The sequence below is a fragment of the Nerophis ophidion genome, linkage group LG17, assembly GCF_033978795.1.
Source record: "Nerophis ophidion isolate RoL-2023_Sa linkage group LG17, RoL_Noph_v1.0, whole genome shotgun sequence".
Taxonomy (NCBI): domain Eukaryota; kingdom Metazoa; phylum Chordata; class Actinopteri; order Syngnathiformes; family Syngnathidae; genus Nerophis; species Nerophis ophidion.
This window is the reverse complement of record NC_084627.1, coordinates 23,227,509-23,255,476: the sequence shown is the minus strand read 5'-3', so window position 1 is coordinate 23,255,476 and position 27,968 is coordinate 23,227,509. Positions and strand designations below refer to the sequence as shown.

Genomic DNA, 27,968 nt, shown 5'->3' with positions numbered 1-27,968 from the left:
ATAAGGTAAAAAGGTGTATGTGTTTAAAAATCCTAAAATACTTTTTAAGTTGTGTTCTTTATCTAAAATTGTCTTTCTGAAAGTTATAAGAAGCAAAGTAAAAAAATAAATACATTTATTTGAACAAGTGAAGATCAAGTGGATTTTCTATTTCTATTTGAGTTTTGTCTCTCAGAATTAAAAATGTCGGGCAAAGCGAGACCAGCTTGCTAGTAAATAAATAAAATTAAAAAAATAGAGGCAGCGCACTGGTAAGTGCTGCTATTTTTAGAACAGGCCAGCGGGCTACTCATCTGGTCCTTACGGGCTACCCGGTGCCCACGGGCACCGCGTTGGTGACCCCTGATGTAGGGTTACCTGTAACTTGAAATAGGCCACCCGGCCTGAATCCAAACTTCCCTCGCCAAACACCTTGGTTTCCCAACCCTCACGCTTGGATAAATAGGCCTTGATGCCATCTACTCAGTGTTCGGAGACTGTTTTGCTGTTAGATAGCGTCCAAATTTGCAAAGTGCGTGAGATTGGTGAAATGCTTACAACACCAACACATCGGCGAGCTAATAAGCACACCTTTTTAAACTAATGTTTTTTTTTCCGCCTCCTCCTTAGGGCTACACTTCTTTCTGGAATGACTGTATTTCCTCTGGCCTTCGAGGGTGTATGCTCATCGAGTTGGCTCTCCGGGGAAGGCTACAGCTGGAGGCCTGCGGCATGAGGAGAAAAAGTCTGCTCTCTCGGAAGGTTAGGAGAGAAAAAAGGAACTGCTGAAAAATACTTTACCTGGTGTTGTTTGCAGGCTGTCCTCTGCATGCCAGAGCAGCAGGTGGTGCTATAACTAGCATTAGGTGTCTTAACTGTGTTTTTCAACCACTGTGCCACGGCACACTAATGTGCCATGAGATACAATCGGTGTGTGGGAGTAGAGCTGGGCGTTATGGCCTTTTTTAAATATCTCTGTATTTTTAGGCCATATCGCGATATACGATATATATCTCGATATTTTGCCTTGGCCTTGAATGAACACTTGATGCATATAATCACAGCCGTACGATGATTATATGTGTCTACATTAAAACATTCTTCTTCATACTGCATTATTATATGCTACTTTTAAACTTTCATGCAGAGAAGGAAATCACAACTAAGTCTATTGACCAAAACTGTATTTATTCAACAGTTATTAGGCAATGGCACAAACTTTAATGTCATTTCCAAAACAGAAAGTGCAACATTGTCAGAGACATTTTAAGTGTGAAATATAAATGAGCTACATAATAGGAAATCAAATAGTATTCGTCCTTCGCTATTTTGTAGGTTACTACGGACGTTATGAAATTCTCTTCATTCTCTAGCAGGTGACTTTTGAAATGATGCTACATATTAGCAGTGATGCTACTTTTTATAGCAACGCCTTTGGCCCACACTGTTTGACATATTCCCACTTGAAACCAAACCCCTGCCAGACTATGGACCCCTGCTGTTTTTCTTGGGAATTCATTCTTTCTTCATTCGCACCTTCTTTCTCTCGTATTAGCAATCACATGGCTCCGCTAGCATCGCAGCTAACGTTACCCATGCTGCTACCTCTCTGCTGGGTGAGGGCGTATAGTATGTGATGTGTGACGTGACAGTATGTGACCTATGTAAGAAAGTGCCCTTGTCTGTGAGAAGCTGAGACAGAAAAGAGCGAGGAGAGCCTGTCATGTAATGCCTGCAGCTAAAAGCAACAGCGTGAGAACGTATACTGAAATATCACGTTATAGTCATTTTCTATATCGCACAGAGACAAACCCGTGATATAGCGTGTATATCGATATATCGCCCAGCCCTACGTGGGAGATTATGGAATTCCACCTAATCCCTGTAAAAACATTTTTTTGCAAACCAGTAATTGTAGTCCGCAAACAATGTGCCGTTGTTGAGTGTCTGTGCTCTCTAGAGCTCGGCAGAGTAATCATATAATACTCTTCCATATCAGTAGGTGGCGGCAGCACGGTGAAACAGGTGTTAGTGCGTCTGCCTCACAATACGAAGGTCCTGAGTAGTCCTGGGTTCAATCCTGGGCTCGGGATCTTTCTGTGTGGAGTTTGCATGTTCTCCCTGTGACTGCGTGGGTTCCCTCCGGGTACTCCGGCTTCCTCCCACCTCCAAAGACATGCACCTGGGGATAGGTTGATTGGCAACACTAAATTGGCCCTAGTGTGTGAATGTTGTCTATCTGTGTTGGCCCTGCAATGAGGTGGCGACTTGTCCAGGGTGAACACAGCCTTCCGCCCGATTGTAGCTGAGATAGGCACCAGCGACCCCAAAGGGAATAAGTGGTAGGAAATGGATGGATGGATCAGTAGGTGGCAGAAGGTAGCTAATTGCTTTGTAGATGTCTGGGAACATGGTTTGTCTTGATCACAATAAGCGGGAGGCAGCCTGTAGGTAAAAAAGGTATCCAATGCTGAAACCAAAAATAAACAAAAGGCGAGTGCCGCTAAGAAAAGGCATTGAAACTTAGAGGTAGTTATGAAAAACGAATCTAAAAATGAACTGGCTGCAAAGTAAACAAAAACAGAATGCTGGACGACAGCAAAGACTTAGTGTGGAGCAAAGACTTAGTGTGGAGCAAAGACAGCATCCACAATGTACATTCGAATATGACATGACAATCCACAATGTCCCCACAAAGAAGGATAAAAACTGAAATATTCTTGATTGCTCAAACAAAGTAAATATTGCTCAAAGGAAGACATGAAACTGCTACAGGAAAATACCAAAAAAAAGACTGCAAAGACTTACAGCGCGTGGAGCAGACGGCCTCCACAAAGTACATCCGAACATTACATGACAATCAACAATCTCCCCAAACAGAAGGATAGCAACAACTTAATTAGTCTTGATTGCTTAAAACAAAGCAGATGCGGGGAATAACTTTTACGGCAGAAAATGCTACAGGAAAACACCAACAAAACAGGAAAAGCCTGAAAAATAGGAGCGCAAGACAAGAACAAAAGCATTACACACAGGAAAACCGCAAAAAACTCAAAATAAGGCACGGTGTGATGTGACAGGTGGTGACAGTACACCTACTTTGAGACAAGAGCTATAGTGATGCATGCTTGGTTATGGTTTAAAGTCATATCCAACAATTGCAAGAACGACTTTTTACTGTCAACTGAGTTTCGTTTTTTAATGGTTTCTGCTAGTGGTGTGCTTCTGGCTTTATTCAATGCAAAAAATTTGCCTTGGCCCAAAAAAGGTTGAAATACATTGTCTTAACTAACCAGAAGCCAGAAGAAAGTCATTTGTGTAAACATCATGGTTGCGTCCGTCCATCTATTTTTTACCGCTTTTCCCTTATGGGGTCGCTGAGGTGCTGGAACCTATCACAGCGTCCTTAAAGGGGAATCACACTTTTTTTCCCAAATGTTCTATTGTTCAAAATCATTATGAGACAAAAAGACTGGTGTATTTTTTAAATGCATAATAACTTGTAAATAAACGTCTGCTTACAATGGAGTCTTGTATTCCGCTCTCAAAGACCGCCAACAATACTCCATTTATATTTCATGGCCTGACTAATAACCATGTATTAGTGATACTGTTATTATAACTTTATGGCTGGCTCACATCGTGGTCACTCCGTGATCACGTACGACCGCCAGACACTTCTGGATGTGGACATATCGGGCCGTTTTGGACTGATAGACGCGTGCTTGCTAGACTTGCTAACTAGCACGGGAATACTTCGACGGCTACATCCAGCGGCCTGTGAAGCAGGGGAGTGTAGTAGCAGCGGGGGCCGTCTACGGAGCAGACACCAGCGGTGTGATCGGAAACGCAGATGCCGAGCGGGGCTAAAAACAAAGCAGAAGGCTAATCCCCACAGAACACCACTTCCCTCCATCCTGAAGCCGGATTTAAATGGAAGATGCGAGACTACTGGTCTGGGTAAGGAGTCAGTTAAATTAGAACAAGTTTTTTCTGCTTTGAGTGTTTCAGAGTTGGACATGTGTTTTACTGAGGTGGCTAACTATGATGTGTGCAGTTTATCAAAGCAACAAACAAACAATCGGAAAATTCCCGTTGTATCAATTCCTAGATATGGTCGTAATTATACTAAATGCACTGGGCATAATAAACACAACATTATTAATATTACTACTACGGATAATTTGATCAAAAATTCCCTAAAACAGCCTACTACCTATAATATAGGTTTTTTAAACATAAGATCATTGTCTCCCAAAACGTTGTTAGTTAATGATATCATCAGAGACAGCAATCTTAACGTCATCGGTCTCAGCGAAACCTGGCTTAAACCAAACTACTTTTTTGCGCGAGGCATGTCCTTCTAACTTTACACATGCGCATATTGCCCGTCCTCTTAAAAGGGGTGGGGGGGTCGCACTAATATACAACGAAAACTTTAACCTTGTCCTAACATAAATAATAAATATAAATCGTTTGAGGTGCTTTCTATGAGGTCTGTCACACCGCTGCCTCTACACCTGGCTGTTATCTACCGCCCCCCAGGGCCCTATTCGGACTTTATCAATGAATTCTCAGAGTTTGTTGCTGATCTAGTGACACACGCCGATAATATAATATTAATGGGGGACTTTAATATCCATATGAATACCCCATCGGACCCACCATGCGTAGCACTCCAGACTATAATTGATAGCTGTGGTCTCACACAAATAATAAATGAACCGACGCATCGCAACAGTAATACGATAGACCTAGTGCTTGTCAGGGGTATCACCGTTTCCAAAGTTACGATACTCCCGTATACTAAAGTATTGTCCGATCATTACCTTATAAAATTCGAAGTTCAGACGTATGTTCGGCAAACTAATAATAATAATAACTGCTATAGCAGCCGCAACATTAATACGGCCACGACGACAACTCTTGCTGACCTACTGCCCTCGGTAATGGCACCATTCCCAAAGTATGTGGGCTCTATTGATAACCTCACTAACAACTTTAACGACGCCCTGCGTGAAACCATTGATAACATAGCACCGCTAAAGTTAAAAAAGGCTCCAAAAAAGCGTACCCCGTGGTTTACAGAAGAAACTAGAGCTCAGAAATTATTATGTAGAAAGCTGGAACGCAAATGGCGCACGACTAAACTTGAGGTGCACCATCAAGCATGGAGTGATGGTACAATAACTTATAAACGCATGCTTACCTTAGCTAAAGCTAAATATTACTCAAATCTCATCCACCGTAATAAAAACGATCCTAAATTTTTGTTTAGTACGGTAGCATCGCTAACCTAACAAGGGACTCCTTCCAGTAGCTCCACCCACTCAGCTGATGACTTTATGCAATTCTTTAGTAAGAAAATTGAAGTCATTAGAAAGGAGATTAAAGACAATGCGTCCCAGCTAAAACTGGGTTCTATTAACACTGACACGATGGTATATACGGCGGATACTGCCCTCCAAAATAGTTTCTCTTGTTTTGAGGAAATAACATTAGAGGAATTGTTACAACGTGTAAATGGAATAAAACAAAAAACATGTTTACTTGACCCACTTCCTGGGAAACTGATCAAGGAGCTCTTTGTATTATTAGGTCCATCAGTGCTAAATATTATAAACTTATCACTTTCCTCGGGCACTGTTCCCCTAGCATTCAAAAAAGCGGTTATTCATCCTCTTCTTAAAAGACCTAACCTCGATCCTGACCTCATGGTAAACTACCGACCGGTGTCTCACCTTCCCTTTATTTCAAAAATCCTCGAAAAAATTGTTGCGGAGCAGTTAAATGAACACTTAGCGTCTAACAATCTATGTGAAACCTTTCAATCCGGGTTCAGGGCAAATCACTCCACGGAGACAGCCCTCGCAAAAATGACTAATGATCTATTGCTAACGATGGATTCTGATGCGTCATCTATGTTGCTGCTCCTCAATCTTAGCGCTGCTTTCGATACCGTCGATCATAATATTTTATTAGAACGTATCAAAACACGAATTGGTATGTCAGACTTAGCCCTGTCTTGGTTTAACTCTTATCTTACTGATAGGATGCAGTGCGTCTCCCATAACAATGTGACCTCGGACTACGTTAAGGTAACGTGTGGAGTTCCCCAGGGTTCGGTCCTTGGCCCTGCACTCTTCAGCATCTACATGCTGCCGCTAGGTGACATCATACGCAAATACGGTATTAGCTTTCACTGTTATGCTGATGACACCCAACTCTACATGCCCCTAAAGCTGACCAACACGCCGGATTGTAGTCAGCTGGAGGCGTGTCTTAATGAAATTAAACAATGGATGCCCGCTAACTTTTTGCAACTCAACGCCAAAAAAACGGAAATGCTGATTATCGGTCCTGCTAGACACCGACCTCTATTTAATGATAAAACTCTAACATTTGACAACCAAACAATTAAACAAGGCGACACGGTAAAGAATCTGGGTGTTATCTTTGACCCAACTCTCTCCTTTGAGTCACACATTAAAAGCGTTACTAAAACGGCCTTTTTTCATCTCCGTAATATCGCTAAAATTCGCTCCATTCTGTCCACGAAAGACGCTGAGATCATTATCCATGCGTTTGTTACGTCTCGTCTCGATTACTGTAACGTATTATTTTCGGGTCTCCCCATGTCTAGCATTAAAAGATTACAGTTGGTACAAAATGCGGCTGCTAGACTTTTGACAAGAACAAGAAAGTTTGATCACATTACGCCTGTACTGGCTCACCTGCACTGGCTTCCTGTGCACTTAAGATGTGACTTTAAGGTTTTACTACTTACGTATAAAATACTACACTGTCTAGCTCCATCCTATCTTGCCGATTGTATTGTACCATATGTCCCGGCAAGAAATCTGCATTCAAAGGACTCTGGCTTATTAGTGATTCCCAAAGCCCCAAAAAAGTCTGCGGGCTGTAGAGCGTTTTCATTTCGGGCTCCAGTATTCTGGAATGCCCTCACTGTAAAAGTTCGAGATGCCACCTCAGTAGAAGCATTTAAGTCTCACCTTAAAGCTCATTTGTATACTCTAGCCTTTAAATAGACTCCCTTTTTAGACCAGTTGATCTGCCGTTTCTTTTCTTTTTCTCCTATGTCCCACTCTCCCTTGTGGAGGGGGTCCGGTCCGATCCGGTGGCCATGTACTGCTCGCCTGTGTATCGGCTGGGGACATCTCTGCGCTGCTGATCCGCCTCCGCTTGGGATGTTTTCCTGCTGGCTCCGCTGTGAACGGGACTCTCGCTGCTGTGTTGGATCCGCTTTGGACTGGACTGGACTCTTGCGACTGTGTTGGATCCATTATGGATTGAACTTTCACAGTATCATGTTAGACCCGCTCGACATCCATTGCTTTCCTCCTCTCCAAGGTTCTCATAGTCATCATTGTCACCGACGTCCCACTGGGTGTGAGTTTTCCTTGCCCTTATGTGGGCCTACCGAGGATGTCGTAGTGGTTTGTGTAGCCCTTTGAGACACTAGTGATTTAGGGCTATATAAGTAAACATTGATTGATTGAACTATTACAACGGTGCCATGATCACATAGAGAGCTAACTAGCTTGTGCTGCTATATTGACATCAGCTGGTGAGCTGTTGCATTACCTCGAAACTCATGAAAGTTTGTTTCTAGATTATAAATAATGCCTCTCACCTTCATAGTAGAAGGATGAAGACATGGTTTGACAAGTTGGTCAACTTTAAAAAAAAAAAATTTCCTATTCACAATCATTATGAGAGACAAAAAGACCGGTGTATTTTTTTTTTTATGCATAATAACTCACGGTCGCTGTATTGACAGCAGCTGGTGAGCTGCTGCATTACTCATGAACATTTGTTTTTTAGATTATAAATATTGCCTCTCACCTTGATAGTAGAAAGATGAAGACATGGTTTGACAAGTTGGTCAACTTTTAAAAAAAAAAATTCCTATTCACAATCATTATGAGAGACAAAAAGACCGGTGTATTTTTTTTTTATGCATAATAACTCATAAATAAACATCTGCTTACAAAAAGTCAATAAGAGGTCCTCTATTCCGCTCATCAAGCCCACTAAATAACCAATTCAAAACCGCCAATAATACTCCTTTTATATTTCGTGACCTGACTATTAACTAAACATTAGTGATACTGTTATTATAAGCTCTAATGCAGACAAACTATAATGGCGCTGTGATCACGGTCGCGGTATTGACAGCAGCTGGTGAGCTGCTGCATTACTCATGAACATTAGTTTTTTACATTATAAATAATGCCTCTCACCTTCATTGTAAAAGGATGAGGACATGATTTGACAAGTCGGCCAACTTGAGCGTCCAATTTAGACTCGGAAATGACGAGAACGACACGAAAAGACGCGCGGTTGCACCCCCTTTTTTCTTCGCAAGGATTATGAGTCATTGTTCATCTAAACGGGAATATATTGACATCCTAACAGTCGGCATCCCAGTGACAGCAGACATTGTACAGTAAATGATATTTTATCTTTGTTGGCTTTTATGAAGTCTGTAGTGATCAGTGATGTTCTTGAAGGAAAAAGCCAACATTGTGATCCATCCATCTTTGCCTTTTCTACCGCTTGTCCCTTTCGGGGTCGTGGGTGTTGCTGGAGCCTGTCTCAGCTGCACATGGGCAGAAGAGGGGTGTAGACCCTAGACAAGTCACCACCTCATCACATGGCCAACACAGATAGACAGACAACATTCACACTCACATTCACACACTAGGGACCATTTAGTGTTGCCAATCAACCTATCCCCAGGTGCATGTCTTTGGAGGTGGGAGTAAGCCGGAGTACGCGGAAGGAACTTACGCAGTCACGGGGAGAACATGCAAACTCCACACAGAAAGATCCCGAGCCCGGGATTCAACCCAGGACTACTCAGGACCATCATATTGTGAGGCACATGCACTAACCCCTGTTTCACTGTGTTGACCCCAACGCATTGTGATGGGGTTTTTAAATTATTGCACAGCCGCATGCTTAAAATGAACAAAATACGTAAATATTAAGTTTTGCTATAAATGTGCCTGTTACTATGTCACATTTATACTTAAAGTGTGTATAATACATTTTGATGGAGGTGATTAAATGTTTTCTTAAAGCGCTTTAGAGGCATAACAGAGCGACTCCCATGAGCTCCATTGTCGGCGGACTTTTGCTCTCATATATTTACTTGTAAGAATGCATTAAAAAAAAAAACATGTTTTTGTCTTAAAAAAGATTGTGAATAAATGACAATCTAAAAAAGGCTGTGGAAAAAAATTACTCGCCAGATGCGTTTACATGCTGTCATGTGCATGCCAGAGCAGCAAGAAGTGCTATAACCACCAATGAGCCCTCTTAGAGAAACGGAAGCTATAGGGAAATCATTTGTGAAAAAACTTCAAAGCAGAACTGCACTTTTTTGGGGAATTTTGCCTGTCTTTCACAAACGTTATGAGAAACAACAAGACAGAAGTATTTTGTTTTTTTACCTTTCAAACATATAAAAATCGTCTCATTATAGATGACTAGCAATGCAGCTAAAGAGAGCAACTAATTCTACTTCTAAATCATTTTAAAAATGCATTCAAAACCCGCCAGTAATACTATCGTAGTAATACATTGGCGTGCTACATTACCGGAATACGTAAAAGCGAGCACCTGAGTCGTGTTTGAATTTTTAAAGCACAACTCAATGTGATAGGACAATAACCTGTACTCACTGAAAAACACTAACAATCATATTACAGTATCCATAAAGTATTAGGCCACATTTCATGTTTTGTTTTTACACAGCTCGCTTAACTGCGCATACACTGTAGTGTCCGGTGATATTATGAACTTTAGTACAGTGACTTACTCGATGGAAAGTTGTCCGTTTAGTCAAACTGGCCAGAGACGTTTCCATTTGTTTTAGGCACTCGATTAATTCTGTATAGCTTGGCTCAAAAGTTCCAGATTTGCAGCGTGACCAAGTCGCACCAACCTCACTCTCTCGGCTTCCGTCTGCTTCAACGTCTCACACTCTCCATGTGTTCCTCTATAAGTTCATCGTCCGTTTGTATATTCAGCGTCATAATGATAAGGTTGTAAAACCTTATTTTTCCAAAAATAGCTGTCTTCGTTATCTGTTAGCAAGTCTGCCATGATTTGAACACACTCTGGTTTGTTTCCGGAATTTCGACATGCGTTGCTATAAAATCGTAAAACAAAATGTGCCAGGTAAGGAAGTCCCGCTGTTGATTAAAATGACCAAATAAGGTAAATATTGAACATATTGCATGGTGTTATCAACGTGTCTGTTACTACATTAAATATAGACTTGCAGTGTGTATTTAAAACGTTGATGTAGGGTTTTAAAGGCTACAATTACTCCCACAAGTGTTTTTTTATCATCTTTAAAATCCCCCTGTAGAATAGACACATGTTCCTGTCCGTCATAATAATTGTGAACAACAGGCAAAGTTCCAAAAAAGTGCAGTTACCTTTTAAAAAGGCCCTCTTATGCGAAACCAACTGTTCTTACCTATTGGTACCTGTTTATGTGTATTTGGGATCTGAGTAAGTCACGAAAATTTGAAAACAAACCATGGAGGCATGGTGGAAATATTTATAACACAATCTTGCCTTCCTTCAGACCACCTCCAAATGAGCCGTTTGGAATTGGCCCAATTCGTAATGTTTTTCCCCAAATGTGACATCAGCGGATATCTCTATATATGGTTGCGATTTACCCAAAGTGCTTTGCGCAAGTCCACTATTGTAGTCTGACTCTATTATAGTCAGTAAGTTCCTTATTTTTCTCCATTCTCTTGTTGTGGGGCAGACTGGCCCATACATGGACATGCACCCACTGTTGTTGCCATTTCTAACACAAATGTGCGTATAGTTCAAACTTTGAACTGTGCACGGAAGCACTAAAAACTACAACATGGCCGATGGGGAGAAGACAGATGTGAAGTGGAGGCACGTAAATAAGACCTCCCACAAAACACACATCCTGTAGAGACGGTCAGAAAGCGGTTTGAAGAGGGTTTGTAAAACAAAATATGTGCAAAATCTTGACCAAAGAACCACCGTTACATGTTATGTAATTGACTGTAAGGAAGTGTTCAAATGTATGGAAAAAAATATAATAGGACCCTTTTAAGTCATAAACAGGGTTTTAATGAAGTGTAATTTATCTCGTATGTCACAAATGAATATTGGGTTAAAGGGGTCCTATTATGCAAAATCAACGTTTCTTACCTGTAGGTAACTGTTTTTGTCTATTTGAGATACAAGTTTTGAACATTTGAAATCAAACCTTGGAGGCATGGCAGAGATATTTATAAAACATACTTGCCTTCTTTCAAACTTTCTCTTAGCAAGCCATTTGCAATTTGAGACGTTAGTGACATATTTTGTCTTAGTTACATTTGCAGATATCTTTACACAGATCATGGCACCCACACACTATTGCTCTTATGTGCGCTCTATTGCAGTGGTTGTAAGGAAGCCAACCATCCATCCATTTCTACCGCTTGTCCCTTTCGGGGTCGCGGGGGTTGCTGGAGCCTATCTCAGCTGCATTCGGACGGAAGGCGTGATACACCCTGGACAAGTCGCCACCTCATCACAGGGCCAACACAGACAGAAAACATTCACACACTAGGGACCATTTAGTGTTGCCAATCAACCTATCCCCAGGTGCATGTTTTTGGAGGTGGGAGGAAGCCAGAGTACCCGCAGGGAACCCACGCAGTCACGGGAAGAACATGGAAACTCCACACAGAAAGATTCCGAGCCCGGGATTGAACTCAGGACCTTCGTATTGTGTGGCACATGCACTAACCCTTATGTATACCATGTTCGCAAATTTGAAGGTCTGGGCACTTTATGCAGTTCCAGAGTTTGTACATTTTTATTATTTGCAAGCATAAAATGATGAATCAAAACTTTTTTTTAATCGATTCATTGTTGCATTCCTAATAGAAAACATTAAATAGACTCAAAACTAATTTAGACGGTCCTCTTAACAGTTTGCTCTTGCCTTTAAATGAGAGTCTATCCAGACATTGATGTTGTATTGTCTATACACTTGTGTATTGTATTTAGTTAGGTAATGTTCAGGTGTCAGAAGATGATATATGTTTAAAGTGTTTGTGTTTTATGCTAATACATAAGCCTTGAAGACATTTTACACCATGTGATTGTTTATCTATGATCAGTATTCATGCTAAAAAGAGTTCACTTGTTTTTTTTGTTGCTTTGAGGCAGAATGCACACAATGCAACTTGTTCCTGTTCAGCCAGGATGTAAGGACAGCTATGACGGTATTCAAAAGTGTTTGCTTCTGTTTGCCAAAGGTGATCTGCAAATCTGACGCCCCGACTGGAGACGTGCTGCTGGATGAGGCCTTGAAGCACATCAAGGAAACTCAGCCTCCAGAGACTGTCCAGAGCTGGATAGAGCTTCTAAGTGGTGAGTTTATTTGCACATTTTTGAAGGAAAATGTTCAAACAATCATCAGCGGCGCAAGGCAAGATTATTAATTGCAGGCATTTTATACCTTGCCCTGAGACCACAGTTAAAAATTAGCTTTATAGCTAAAACTGGCACATTTACATGAATGTTTATTAATGTGTGCTGTTCTTGTTTTAAATAAACTTGAATATCAAACTTGTTTTAAATAAACTTGAATATTCAAGCGGTAGAAATGGATGGATGGATGCTTACAAAGTGTAAAATAGAGCTCTTGTTCTCCAGGGGAGACCTGGAATCCTTTGAAGCTGCATTACCAGCTGAGGAATGTCAGGGAACGTCTGGCCAAAAACCTGGTAGAGAAAGGTGTCCTCACGACAGAGAAACAGAACTTCTTGCTTTTCGACATGACCACACATCCACTCACCAACAGCACCATCAAACAGGTGATCACTTAGTACACAGCTGCACATTTTCCGAAATGTGTACAACCAAAGTTTGCAGTTTACTGTGTACCATATGGTGATGTAACGATAAATGGTATTAATGATAGCTGCTGTAAAACTAGTATTACTTTTTTATATTGAAATTATTGAAAAACTGATTAACAACTGCACTTTGATTAACTCACGAAGTGGCTTTCATAAGTATCAGACTTTATCTTTTGAAAATGTACACTGTTGAACATATCTTAAGACAGACATAATGTAACCGCTGTGTTTTTCCTCAAACACAATAAAAAATAAACTTCTTTAAATTTATATAGATTCTCCAGTCACAACATTAGGTACACCTGCACATTCTCTGATTGATACAGAGCTGCATACAAAATCAGCATTTACCAGAAATTATTTTACTGCATGTCGCACAGTAGTGATATTGTGCTCATGCTAAGAAAATAAATAAATAAATAAATGGGTTGTACTTGTATAGCGCTTTTCTACCTTCAAGGTACTCAAAGCGCTTTGACACTACTTCCACATTTACCCATTCACACACACATTCACACACTGATGGAGGGAGCTGCCATGCAAGGCGCCAACCAGTACCCATCAGGAGCAAGGGTGAAGTGTCTTGCTCAGGACACAACGGACGTGACGAGGTTGGTACTAGGTGGGAATTGAACCAGGGACGCTCGGGTTGCGCACGGCCACTCTCCCCACTGCGCCATGCCGTCCCTTATACTTTATCTTACCCTCCCTTGTGTTTTCCTTAAACCAAGTTGTGTTGCTGTCTTTTTTCGTTTAAGTTTAGCGGCTATTTCAATTTTGTAGTGCCTTATCCTAACACAACAATCCTGGTTAAAATGTCTATATCACAATATATCTTGCAGCCCTCTACAATAACTATATATACCATGGTATATTATTTGGCATGTAGAGTAATAGCATAATAGAACCATTTCAAAATGGGTTCCAAAGGGTCGTAATTTAACTGTTGACCTGTTGGTAACATATTGTGTCACTACCTGTTGTATTATTTTCTCAAAACTTTTATTAATCTACTATTAATAAATCATTACTTTCTGCTGTAACATAGTTCTGGCTACACTTATCCTAAAATGTAATTAGCACTTATTATTCTGATACTTTACATTATTTTTGTGCGATATTACAAATTTGGGTATTGCTCCAATACCACGTACGTTTTTATTTCGGACCATGGAGCGCTCCGCATTATAAGGCGCATTGCCGATGAGCGGGTCTATTTTCATACAAAAGGTGCTCCGGATTATAAGACTCATTAAAGGGATCACATTATGATTTATTGTTCTACATTTAAAACACTTCCTTGTGGTCTACATAACATGTAATGGTGGTTCTTTCATCAAAGTGTTGCATAAATTATGTTTTCAGACAATCTTCAAGCTGCTTTCTGACCCTCTCTTCAATATGCGCCGGTCATATTTATGTGGCTCCCCTTCGACGGCGTCCTTTCCTCGTTATCTTTGTTATACTGGTTGTTTTTTGCGCTGCTGTATTAAGTCTATTGACAAATATAACTTCAAACTAAGCTATTTTTTATTAGAAGTGGCAACAGCAGAAGATTGATACCCCACAACAAGAGGATAGACAAAAAGAAGGATCTTATTGACTACGCCGCAGGCTACAGTTGCGAAGGAGGCGCACATTTTCGGGACTTATGCAGATTCTATATACACAACGGCAAGAACCAATGGGTAAGAAAGTTGGTTTTGCATCACAGGTTGAAATAAATTATCAGCTAATGTCTCTTAATAGGTGCAGTTTTGGAACCTCATACGTATACAGTACACACCATAATTAGAGATGTCCAATAATATCGGACTGCCGATATTATCGGCTGATAAATGCTTTGAAATGTAATATCGGAAATTATCGGTATCTGTTTCAAAATTAGCGGTATCTGTTTCAAAAAGCAAAATTTATGACTTTTTAATACGCCGCTGTGTACACGGACGTAGGGAGAAGTACAGAGCGCCCATAAACCTTAAAGGCACTGTCTTTGCATCCCTACCCAATCACATAATATCTATGGCTTTTCACACACACAAGTGAATACAGAGCATACTTGATCAACAGCCATACAAGTCACACTCGGGGTGGCCGTATAAACAACTTCAACACTTTTACAAATATGCCCCACACTGTGAACACACACCAAACAAGAATGACAAACACATTTCGGGAGAACATCCGCACCATAACACAACATAAACACAACAGAACAAATACCCAGAAACCCTTGCAGCACTATCTCTTCCGGGACGTTACAATTTACATCCCCCGCCCCCATACACAACGCTCAACCCCGCCCCCACACACAACGCTCAACCCCGCCCCCTTCAACCTCCTCATGGTCTCTCAGGGAGAGCATGTCCCAAATTCCAAGCTGCTGTTTGGAAGCATGTTAAAAAAAATAATGCACTTTGTGACTTCAATAATAAATATGGCAGTGCCATGTTGGCATTTTTTTCCATAACTTGAGTTGATTTATTTTGGAAAACCTTGTTACATTATTTAATGCATCCAGCGGGGCATCACAAGAAAATTAGGCATAATAATGTGTTAATTCCACGACTGTATATATCAGTATCGGTTAATATCGGTATCGGTAATTAAGCGTTGGACAATATCGGATATCGGCAAAAAAAGCCATCTCTAACCATAATAGTACTCGTATGTTCCAGTACAGTACGTCTTGACTGTGGTAGCTGTAATGCGCCAACAATTCATCAAGCGGTGCGGCTTTGTATCTTACCAAAGTAAAGTAAAGAAAAAGTTAAGTACTAAAACATTCTGACACATTTTTGAGCGCCATGTGGAGTGTTCTATATTATGAATAAAACATTGACGTTTTGGGCATGCTAACCTATCCTTGCTAGAGTCATTTATTGAACAGGCGTCAGCCCTCAGGCCACACGTAAATTTTATGTGTGACTGCCATCTACCGATCACACTTATCATTACACCATGTAACACATAAAATTGCTTCGAGGTCTGTAAGTAAGCACAACCAAAATTAATCTGTAAATAAGGCGCACCGGGTTATTGCTTGAATTATTGGATTATCATTAGATATGCGTGGTGGTCACACCAGCTCTGTTCTCAATGTGTGCAAGGCGCCATTTAGCCCTTCACGAAAAAAATGCCCTGCGCATGCGTTGTTTTCGGCTGTACGAGAAATATTTGTAAAGAGCCACCCACTCCTCTATTTTAGGGGATAGCATGGCTTATTGTATTTTAGAGTGTATAGGGTAGCATGTTTCGCTATTCTTCGTTGTTCAGTGATACCTGACAAAGAGGCGGTCTATCAGAAATATCGAATGCATTAACAAAACAGGCTACAGTTGGCCGCAACAACACAAAAGTAACATCAGCAAACTCAGTTGCTGTATATGCAGGCGTCCAAGGTCTGCCCCCGCACAAAGTCAGGACTCAGCCTGTCACAGAACACGTACACTATGCACAACTATGGATGGGAATTAATAAGATTTTTCCGGTTCTGATTCCACTTTCGATTTGGTTCCTTATCGGTGAGAAAAAAAAAATACTTTGGAAAATGAATATAAGAAATTAAGTCTTCTGTAGAATTCAACAAAATAAAATATATTTGGAATTTACGCAAGAATATACCATTTAGTTACATTTTCAAAACTTTTTAAATCTTTTGGAGAAAAAATAAACTGGTTGAACTCAAAATATTAGAATAGTTTGTTTAAGTTTCTAAGGTGAAGCTATCATATACATAACATGCAACTCAAGATATCTTAAGCTGTTTATTTTATGCAAGGTGCAAGCTTTTGACCACAAACTTATTCACTTCTTGTCTGCGAAGAAAATTGTTTGAAATACTGGCAAGCGATTCGAAGGAATGTATGTAAATACTGGGAGCCGGTTCTTCTCCAATCCCATTTCAGCACTGTAAAAAAAAAAAAGTGACAGAATAGACTTTGCTTATAGTTCTAAGCATAGCAGCTTTTTGCTTTTCATGATGTTCTACAAATTTTTTGCAAATGCGTCATTTACGTCATTATGTTTCCCCCGTACAGAGAGAAATAATTGTCTGTGTAATGGAGGAGGCTTGAAAGTGTAATCACGAGTCAATGTCTCGGCTCTATTGGCATATTAGCCATACTGTACTTGGTTGCTTGGACAGAGAGGCACATTCTGCCTTCAAACATTGCTATAAGTTCAACTTCTGGTTCTTTGGTTGTCATTACACTTTCTTCTTTATATTTAGTGGTACCTTTTTAGTAACAAAAAAGCTTTAAAGAATACCTATTATGCAAAACCAACTTTTCTTACATATTGGTACCTACTTTTGTGTATTTGGGATCAGCACTAGTCCCAAAAAATTTGAACCAAACAATGGAGGTATGGGGAGATTTTTATAAAAATTATATTGCCTTCTTTCATACTTCCTCCAAACGAGCCGTTTGGAATTTGGCCAATTTGTGACATTTTTCCTATATGTGACATCAGGAGATACTTCCATATATGGTAGAGCTTCACGCAATTCTGCCATTGTAGTCAGACGCTGTAGTCAATATGCTCCTTATTTTTCTCTGTCCTATTGTGGGGCAGACTGGCTCATACATTCACATGCAATCACCGCTGTTTCCATTTGTAATTGCTTGGATTCACATGGCGTCACGTTTGGCTCATTGAATATGTTTGGTGGTCAACCCAGCTTTTAGCCTTTCTCAAAGAAAAATGCCCTATGCTTACGTTGTTTTAGTCTGTTAGAACCGTTTGAATCGCGAAATGGATAAATGTTTCTTTAGAGTCCCTTAAGAGGTGATCAAAAAGGGTTGAAGAGTACAAGGTTTGACCAAACGACGGACAGGAAAAGTCGCACACACGTCAGTTTAAGGGAGCAGAGTCGAAGAACACGCTGGTTTGCAGTGATCACTTCGTTAAACGTTGGTTTGATATACTTTTAATGTTTGGTGTTTCTCATCTATTTGTTATCTCAATATTATTTCTTAAACACTTTTTTGCGGTTGTAGATGTTTTGATAACAAGATTGTTGATCGACCACTTCTTCGTCATTTATAAAACATTCGGACAAAAGCTACAATGTTTTTTCTACACAGAAAGATCACAACCGGGGAGATTCCTAACTTCCGTCGGGATGACAGTAGATAAGGGCAATTAATACAGCAGACCAATTTAGCGCCATGGACGCATTCTCAATATCTGACTGTCTTTTCTGCACCTCATGTCTACAACGCGAATGCCTCAGGCTGCGAAAGTCCTGCTTTTCCTTCGCCTAACGGCACGCAATGCACAGGCGCTTGAAGAAACATAATTCGAATGACACACACGCTCCGAACCAAGTCCGGTCAATCAAACTGTTCAGTTGAAGCACAAGGGTAGTTTTGTGGAGCTCCCCTTTCGGGTTAATGGGAATGGCAAAGGATCCATACATGCCTGTATTTGTGCCCTGGTTATGACAAATGAATACTTAAATATCTGCATGTCACTTTGGCTTACGATATCCAAGCAAGTCATCTAGTAATCGGTTGGTAAAAAATACCATAATCAAACAATTTCCTAAGTAAATATTGTAACAAGGCTATTATGTTTATTTTCATATGTACTCAGTTTTACGATCGGCCCTCTGAGGGCAGCCAGAATTGTGAGTTTGACATACATGATCTAGAGCAGTGTTTTTCAACCTTTTTTGAGCCAAAGCACATTTTTTGCTTTGAAAAAATCCCGAGGCACACTACCAGCAGAAAACGTTAAAAAACAAAACTTAGTTGACAGTAAAGAGTTGTTGCAATTGTTGGATATGACTTTAAACCATAACCAAGCATGCATCACTATAGCTCTTGTCTCAAAGTAGGTGTACTGTCACCACCTGTCACATGACGCCGTGACTTATTTTGAGTTTTTTGCTGTTTTCCTGTGTGTACTGTTTTAGTTCTGAACTTGCGCTCCTATTTTGGTGGCTTTTTCTCTTTTTTCGGTATATTCCTGTAGCAGTTTCATGTCTTCCTTTGAGCGATATTTCCTGCATCTACTTTGTTTTAGCAATCAAGAATATTTCAGTTGTTTTTATCCTTCATTGTGGGGACATTGTTGATTGTCATGTCATGTTAGGATGTACATTGTGGACGCCGTCCTTGCTCCACTGTAAGTCTTTGCTGTCGTCCAGAATTCTGTTTTTGTTTTTTTTGTAGCCAGTTCAGTTTTAGTTTTGTTCTGCTTAGCCTTCCCTTAAGCTTCAATGACTTTTTTTAGAGGCATTCACCTTTTGTTTATTTTTGGTTTAAGCATTAGACACCTTTTTACCTGCACACTGACTCCTGCTGTTTCCGACATCTACAAAGCAATTGGCTACCGGCTGTCACAGTCAGTACACAACACGTAAGAGGAGAGTGGATCAATCAATGAATTGAAGGTGTCAATATTATAGGTAGTATCAGTATATGCTCAATATGAAAGTAATCAGATAGATTTTCTTTAAAAAAAAAAAAAAAAAAATGTTGCTAATGTTTACAAACCCTGAATAATTCTCTGGACACAGGAGGACTTTAAGGGTTAAAACCAAACGATTTAAATGAGTAGTAGATATTAGATTTAGCTTTTGTTTAATTATTGTTTGATCAAACAACTATGTTATGGAGGTGGGGGAAATAATCAATTTTTAGATTAATTTCAATTCGGACATGGATGATTCTAAAATCAATTAGTAAATGTCAACAATCGATAATCTCTTTGTTTATTGTAAGTAAATAAATGCAGACAGTTCTAAAATTTGACTGACTGTAACGGGCCTCCTAACCAAGAGATCCAACAATCTCCTTTTTTTATAAGGCACTTATGTTCCAGTTTTGTACACATTTCCATTAAGTTGATGGGAATTAAAGGCTTACTGAAATGAAGATTTTCTTATTTAAACGGGGATATCAGGTCCATTCTATGTGTCATACTTGATCCTTTCGCGATATTGCCATATTTTTGCTGAAAGGATTTAGTAGAGAACATCGACGATAAAGTTCGCAACTTTTGGTCGCTAATAAAAAAAGCCTTGCCTGTACTGGAAGTAGCAGACTATGTGCGCGTGACGTCACAGGTTGTAGGGCTCCTCACATCCTCACATTGTTTATAATCATATCCACCAGCAGCAGGAGCAATTCGGACTGAGAAAGCGACGATTTCCCCATTAATTTGAGCGAGGATGAAAGATTTGTGGATGAGGAAAGTTAGAGTGAAGCACTAAAAAAAAAAGAAAAGGCGACGGCTCAAGGCGGTGGCAGTGGGAAGGATTCAGATGTTAGACACATTTACTACGATAATTCTGGAAAATCCCTTATCTGCTTATTGTGTTAATTGTGTTTTAGTGAGATTATAAAGTCATACCTGAAAGTCGGGGGGCTGCGGTGAACGCCAGTGTCTCTGAGAGAAGACAATGGAGGAGCCAAGTTCACAGCTGCCTTTTTGACAGCTGCAGGAGGAGGTCGCATAATCCGCTGAAGTCCGATTTAATATCACAATTGTTTGACGTGGTAGACAAACATGTTCGCTTGACCGCTCTGTGTTAAAGCTTCACAACAAACAAAGAAACACCGGCTGTGTTTTGGTTCCTAAAGGCAGCTGCAATCCACCGCTTTCCACCAACATCATTCTTCTTTATAGTCTCTATTATTAATTGAACAAATTGCAAAAGATTCAGAAACACAGTTGTACAAAATACTGTGTAATTAAGCGATGAAAAGAGACGACTTTTAGCCGTGAGTGGTGCTGGGCTGAAATGTCCGCTCCAACCAATAACGTCACAAGCACGCGTCAACATAAGCGTCATCATTCCCCGACATTTTCAACAGGATACCTCGCGGGAAATTTTAAATTGCAATTTAGTAAACTAAACCGGCCGTACTGGCATGTGTTGCAATGTTAATATTTCATCATTGATATATAAACTATCAGACTTTGTGGTCGGTAGTAGTGGGTTTCAGTAGGCCTTTAATTTAACTGTGTCTTATAACAAATGCACTGTTTTTAAAAGCTGCAAGTGATAAATGCTTTTGTAGTGAAACAAAAAAATTAAATATGCATCAGTAATTCATTTTTAATGAAATTGTAGCTCCTGAATCGCAATCATGATCGAATCGTGAGGTGCCCAAATATTCTCACTTCCTTGAAATAAAAAAAGGCACTTGTTTAAATATTATGTGGATATTGTTATCTCTGTCAAAAGCACTCACCATGAATGAATTGAATAATGTACAATTAATACATGTGAACGATATTGGTGTCGGTAGTGGTATAGATGAATGGAGTCGGCAGCATAAAAACTTTTTAAGCCTATTGTCAGGTGCAGCTTTGTCTATGCACGCCCTAGGAAAACATTTCAGGCCATTTAATTATTACTCACCTTAATGTGCCTGAACACACACACACACACACACACCCTTTTTTTGTGTGTCTTTTCCTCAGCGCCTCGTCAAGAAGGTGCAGGACTCCGTCCTGGAGAAGTGGGTCAACGATCCACACCGCATGGACAAGCGGGTGCTGGCCCTGATCCTCCTGGCCCACTCTTCAGACGTCCTGGAGAACGCCTTCGCTCCACTGCAGGACGAGGAGTACGACCTGGGCATGAAGCGGGTGCACACGCTGCTGGAGCTGGAGCCGGAAAAGGAGAGCACCAAGCCCAACTGCAATGAACTCATGTGGGCTGTTGTAGCCGCCTTCACTAAATGAGATGGAAGAACCTTCTATTTTTTCTTTTTTTTTTCCTCCTTTTTTTTTTTTTTTTAAAGTGAGCCGTCAAACCCTGAAGGACCTGTGCATTATTTAATCGGCTTGAAGGACTTCACCATAAACAAGACAATTTAGTTGGGTCAGAGTTGGGAGGTGTGGTCCAGTTGATTATCCTAATTGGTGGTGGTGGTCTACACCCAATTAAGGTGGTGGTTTGTGAACCTTCTCTAAATGATCATGGACTACTCAGCGAGCAAAAGCGGCGTATAGGGTTCGCCATGTTGATTATATGAAGACTTCAAAAGGAGGAAGGTAGAGTGTAAAACTTTAAGAAAAGGACAGCCAATCAGGAGGCTGACCACCTTCTTTCCCATGACGCCTTTCATGTACATGTTCACCTTGGATTCTCCTTTCTCCCTCACGACACCCTGAGGAGGAAAGCGAGGACCACTTCCAAGCGAGTTGGTACTCGTTTGGCCCTAATCGGCCCATGTGTAGGATTCATTCAAAGCTCATTAGTTTCTTGCTTATGCGTTGCGCTTTCAGAACTGGACTTCCGTTTTCGTGTGAGATAACGAGTAGTTTTGCCATTTATCAACTATTTTGCACAGTCGATAGCGCCGTAGGTAGGTTGGTGCAATGAGGATTGGACAACAAATGTTTTACACACAGCTATCGATCTTTACGTCATTCCTCTTAACCTTCTGCTCAATGCGAGGGGCGGTTCATCCAAATGACGCCAGACGTTCCCTGAATTCATTGCGCAGATGTTTTTGTCACTACTTGTTTGCAGGTGAGGCCATGTTGTGGCGTGAACAACGTCCTCACTGTGACGTTTTAGTCGTTTGAGATGTCTTTAGGGCCCCCTGTTTTGTTTTTATTCAGGCAAACTTGTCCTTCAAGTCTTAGCCTTCATCTTTTTTTTCCCTGTACACATCACATAACCAAGCGTCATCTATAAGTATTTGGCCCAGGTTGGTGCCAGGTGGCTCCGCCCTTTATCAACAAAAGGGACCTCATATTTTTTTTTGTTTCCTGTAGGTCTGGTTAAAAAAGAAAAAAAAAGCTTAAGGTGTGGCTTACGTATGTCGGATTGTGTTTCCACGGTCTGATGGCATTAATACGTCCTTCCTTTCCTGCAGAGCCACACCCAAAGGTGAAAGAAGGGCTGTTTGCATGCAGTGGATTTAGCTGGACCAGGCGTGACGGCATCTTATGTAATTATTAACTCATTTTACGCGTACGATCTAATGAAATTCTACAAAAGGGATCTTCTCTCCTGTATCTGTATGCTTTTGTATTACCACACAGAAAATAAAGTAAGGATCCTTAAAGTGCCTGAATTTAGCTCATGTTGCAGTGATGTTTTTTTAACTTGATCTGCATGGTTTTGTAGTGCAGATGACCACAAAGTACCCCACTTGACAGATTCTGAAGATTCTGTAGTAATCAAGAATTACCGGGGCTATTTTGGAATAAGATACACTTCTCAACAGTAGAGATTTGACAGTTTCCTGTGTTTATTTCTTAACAAGTAGGAGATTGAAGGCAACAAGATAATGGACTACTGCAGCAAAGTGGAGACAATGGAGTATATTACTGTTGCATCCAGATATTAAGCAACAGGGTAAGCTAACAGTAGCATGTGTGTCGACTGTCATTTCAAGCTGGGAATCCTCAAATGGTACATTTTAGTGCTTGTACTTTCATTAGATAAAGCATCAGTAGTGGGTTGATGAAGGACAATATATAAGACATTTTCCAAGGAAAATTACATTTTAAGTAAATAGTTTCAAACTATGATACCAGTTGCAATTTTTTGTTACTATACATCCATCCATCCATCTTCCGCTTATCCGAGGTCGGGTCGCGGGGGCAGCAGCCTAAGCAGGGAAGCCCAGACTTCCCTCTCCCCAGCCACTTCGTCTAGCTCCTCCCGGGGGATCCCGAGGCGTTCCCAGGCCAGCCGGGAGACATAGTCTTCCCAACGTGTCCTGGGTCTTCCCCGTGGCCTCCTACCGGTTGGACGTGCCCTAAACACCTCCCTCGGGAGGCGTTCGGGTGGCATCCTGACCAGATGCCCGAACCACCTCATCTGGCTCCTCTCGATGTGGAGGAGCAGCGGCTTTACTTTGAGTTCCTCCCGGATGACAGAGCTTCTCACCCTATCTCTAAGGGAGAGCCCCGCCACACGGCGGAGGAAACTCATTTCGGCCGCTTGTACCCGTGATCTTATCCTTTCGGTCATGACCTTAGGTGAGGGTGGGAACGTAGATCGACCGGTAAATTGAGAGCTTTGCCTTCCGGCTCAGCTCCTTCTTCACCACAACGGATCGGTACAACGTCTATACAATGGTTCTTAAAAATGTCGAATCACACAGTCAGTGTTTACTTTGTGAGAAATGTGCTAATTAGTTGTCATATTTATAAATCCTCTAAAAATATTAATTTTTACTTTATTTCATAGCATTTTTAGCTGACACTTGAAATAACTATTGAATCTGTGCGGAGTTTTCATGTTCTCCACGTGACTGTTGGTTCCCTCCGGGTACTCTGGCTTCTTTCCACCTCCAAAGACATGCACCTGGGGTTGATTGTCAACACTAAATTGACCCTTGTGTATGAATGTTGTCTATCTGTGTTGGCCCAGTTGCATCTGGTTTAGGCTCCAGCACCCCCGCGACTCTGAGCGGGACAAGCGGTAGAAAATGTATGGATTCAATAAATGGTTTGGTAGATTGTCAATCACAACAAAACAATATTGTGTTTTAAAAGGCACCTTTTATTAGGTATATGCACCTTATGTGGTGCCTGTTTATCCTCCGTGCCCACCGTAATCATAGTTCACAGATACAACCAGACTTATTTGCATTCAGAAAAAAATGATTTGTCTTCACTGCGGTCCCCTCGATAAGACAGTCGCTACATTTGAGGTGAAGGCTCCAACCCAAGGTCTTCTTAGCTCATCCAGCACACTCGCCCAGGTGACTTCGTCCAGCCTTTCCATCAGGGTGTTCATCCTCTTTCAAAACTGCCTCTGTTTTATTTTTCTTGCTCTTTTGTAGCTTTATTTTATGTACAGCCAACAAACGCACTTTCCTGTCATGTGTCGTTGGATTCCCCCATCAGAATCCTCAGCAGGCAGTATGTCCAGTAGAGCTGGTCTCCGAGGTGACGCAGCTCCAGACCGATGAGGGAGTAGGTTGGGGTTGGAGGAGCAGGATTGGATGGCAAAGCTGGAAGACATTAAAAAGGCACGCTATTTCATATAATACAATCTTAAAAATAGTGTATTTTTCAAGAATGTCCTCAACGACGGAAGTATACCTTTATACAACCATATATTTATTAAACATTAATGCACTGCTTTTTTTCCTTAATGTTGGGGAAAAACATTTTAATTAAATACTATACAATGTATTTATTATACTCAATGTGTGTGGAAAAATATATATTCCATATCAAACTGAAACAATGTTAAGTACAGTATTATTGGACCTAATACAATTAAAGATTGCAAGTTTTTTTTTGTTATAATTATGTATTAAGAATGTTTTACACTATTTTATTTCTATGTAAAATATATAATAAGAAAAAGGCCGCCATCTTAATACTTATTTTAAATATATCAAATGTACTTTGATTTATATTGAATATACAGTCAGGTCAATAAATATTGGGACAAAATAATACGTGTATTACATTTTAAAAGTGAAGATATAATCATCTAACACCAGAAAGTAACCATTTTATTACCGGTTAATTAGTAAGTATATTAATAATAGTTATGATTGGGACAAAATAATACGTGTATTACATTTTAAAAGTGGAGATATAACCATCTAACACCAGAAAGTAACCATCTTATTACCGGTTGATCAGTAAGTATATTAATAATAGATATAAAAAATATGGCAACCGGGAATTATGTAATATGTTATGCAGGAACATTTTTAGTGTTATGGTTATTTTAATTGTAAGGCACATAGACAAATTGACCGTTAACCACTAATTAAATTACAAATCGTTTCACTTTCAATATATTGTGGTGTTGTGTTGACTGTATATCGAGCACTATGTAGACCTAATGTATGTTTAAATATAATGGTGACAAAAAATCATAATAAATGTTATCCAAAAAAAAGTAAATTGAAAGGGTACTTGATAATCTTTCAACCAATAGTCAGTTTTAAGCATACTTCCTTGTCTTCACCTTTACAATATTCCGGGCGACGACACTCAAAATGAAAGTCTTTATCGAAGGTATAGTAAACACTCACCTTGTTTTGTCATATTGTCAACGTGTCTCTGCCTCAAAACACGAAAAGTGGATTTAAAGGATCGATTTTTTTTTTTGAAGAAAAAGCGTCGGCAAATGAAGTCACAGGAGTGTGAATGTGATGCGCTATTCCTTAGGCCGCCATCTTAAATAGACACGACGACGTCATGGTAAATCCCTTCCCGCCTTAGAGCAAAGCCCCGCCCTCTTACACGCGGGCTGTTCTTTTTTTTTTTTGCTCATGGCGCGATAGTCTGACGTCACGCGCTTTATTTTGGGACGGAGTTGGGTTTCTTTTCCGAAAGACACATTAGGCTAGGGATTTGTTTGTTTTATTGTGAAATAAAACATGTATATCACTCACTAATGATGACAAAAAAAGGTCAGAGAAACATTATGCTTTTCTTTGGTTTTGGTTTTATTACTAATCTAAGTGTCACTAGTGTGTGCCATACTTTAGTACTTTTGCATACAATAGGTTGATTGACAACACTAAATGGTCCCTAGAGTGTGAATGTGAGCGTGAATGTTGTCTGTCTATCTGTGTTGGCCCTGCGATGAGGTGGTGACTTGTCCAGGGTGTACTTCCGCCCGATTGTAGCTGAGATAGGCACCGGCGCCCCCAGCGACCCCAAAGGGAATAAGCGGTAGAAAATGGATGGATGGTTTTATTCTACTGAAATGAGATTTTCTCATTTAAACGGGGATAGCAGGTCCATTCTATGTGTCATACTTGATCATTTCGCAATATTGCCATATTTTTGCTGAAAGGATTTAGTAGAGAATATCAACGTTAAAGTTTGCAACTTTTGGTCGCTGATAAAAAAGCCTTGACTGTACCGGAAGTAGCAGATGATGTGCGCGTGACGTCACTGGTTGTAGGGTTCCTCACATCCTCACATTGTTTACAATCATAGCCACCAGCAGTTAAAACGATTCAGAACCGAGAAAGCGAAAAATTTCCCCATTAATTTGAGCGAGGATGAAAGATTTGTGGATGAGGATAATGAGAGTGAAGGACTAGAAAGGAAAAAAAAAAGCGAGGGCAGTGAGACCGATTCAGATTTTATTAGACTCATTTACTAGGATAATTCTGGAAAATCCCTTATCTGTCTATTGTGTTAGTAGTGTTTTAGTGAGATTATTTAGTACCTGAAAGCCAGAGGGGTATGGCCATGGGTGTGGTGACCGCCAGTGTCTCTGAGGGAAGCCACGCAGCTGCAGCAGGACGCAAGCTCCGCTGATGTCTACGGTAAGAGCAGACTTATTACCACACATTTTTTTCACCGAAACCTGCCGGTTGACATCTGGTCGGGATCCATGTTCGCTTGACGGCTCTGTTCCATAGTAAAGCTTCACCTTCGGGAATTTTAAACAAGGAAACACCGGCTGTATTTGTGATGCTAAAGGCAGCTTTAGTGCACCGCTTCCCACCTCCATCTTTCTACTTTGACTTCTCCAATATTAATTTAACAAATTGCAAAAGATTCAGCAACACAGATGTCCAGAATACTGTGTAATTACGGGATTAAAGACTATTTATAGCTTGGATCGGGCTGGAAAAAAATGTCCGCTACAACCCGAGACGTCACGCGCACGCGTCATTATACGTGTCATCATTCCGCGACGTTTTCAACAGGAAACCTCGCGGGAAATTTAAAATTGCAATTTAGTAAACTAAAAAGGCCGTATTGGCATGTGTTGCAATGTTAATATTTCATCATTGATACATAAACTATCAGACTGCGTGGTCGGTAGTAGTGGGTTTCAGTAGGCCTTTAAGCGTTTTCTCTCGCACATATCTCTCATGGATTTAGATGTTCCTTTCTTTCTTTTTTAATGGTAGTTGTTTTTGCATATCTTGATTACTGTTTAAAGATTATTGAGAATATAATTTGTTTGTACATATTTTGACAATAATGTATAAAAGGCGTACTTGTTTACATGTTTAAGTTGCTAAAATTTCAGTAAAGTATTGTTTAAATAAAGGTAATAAAAAAAAGAACTAAATTATATCTGTGGCGCAATAGTTTGACGTCCCAAATGTTATTTTGTGTGTTACCGAA

The 27,968-nt window shown here is 40.3% G+C and overlaps 2 protein-coding genes and 1 long non-coding RNA gene across 6 annotated transcripts in view; 2 read left to right on the top strand and 1 right to left on the bottom strand.

The window, feature by feature from the left end:
- LOC133536233 (Golgi phosphoprotein 3-like) overlaps positions 1 to 22,970 on the top strand; it is a 28,132-nt gene extending 5,162 nt beyond the window's left edge. Inside the window, exons 2-5 of the mRNA XM_061876611.1 lie at positions 610 to 741; positions 12,315 to 12,429; positions 12,715 to 12,875; positions 21,360 to 22,970. Coding sequence (XP_061732595.1) covers positions 610 to 741; positions 12,315 to 12,429; positions 12,715 to 12,875; positions 21,360 to 21,623 — 672 coding nt within the window. The 3' untranslated portion in view covers positions 21,624 to 22,970. The remainder of the gene's footprint in view (positions 1 to 609; positions 742 to 12,314; positions 12,430 to 12,714; positions 12,876 to 21,359) is intronic.
- A 1,414-nt stretch (positions 22,971 to 24,384) lies between these two features.
- LOC133536234 (uncharacterized) lies at positions 24,385 to 26,107 on the bottom strand. Its single transcript, XR_009802424.1, has 2 exons — positions 25,904 to 26,107; positions 24,385 to 24,859 (listed from the first exon to the last, which is right to left on the bottom strand). It is a non-coding gene; the product is annotated as an uncharacterized LOC133536234 (long non-coding RNA).
- An 82-nt stretch (positions 26,108 to 26,189) lies between these two features.
- Positions 26,190 to 27,968, top strand: part of pstpip2 (proline-serine-threonine phosphatase interacting protein 2) — a 28,144-nt gene continuing 26,365 nt past the window's right edge. For 2 of the 4 annotated variants that reach the window (XM_061876610.1, XM_061876607.1), the window contains exon 1: positions 26,302 to 27,154. Coding sequence is in view for 3 of the 4 variants with exons in the window: in XM_061876607.1 (XP_061732591.1) it covers positions 27,146 to 27,154 (9 nt within the window). In the remaining variant the exon portion in view is untranslated. The other 2 variants (XM_061876608.1, XM_061876606.1) reach the window with 2 other exon arrangements.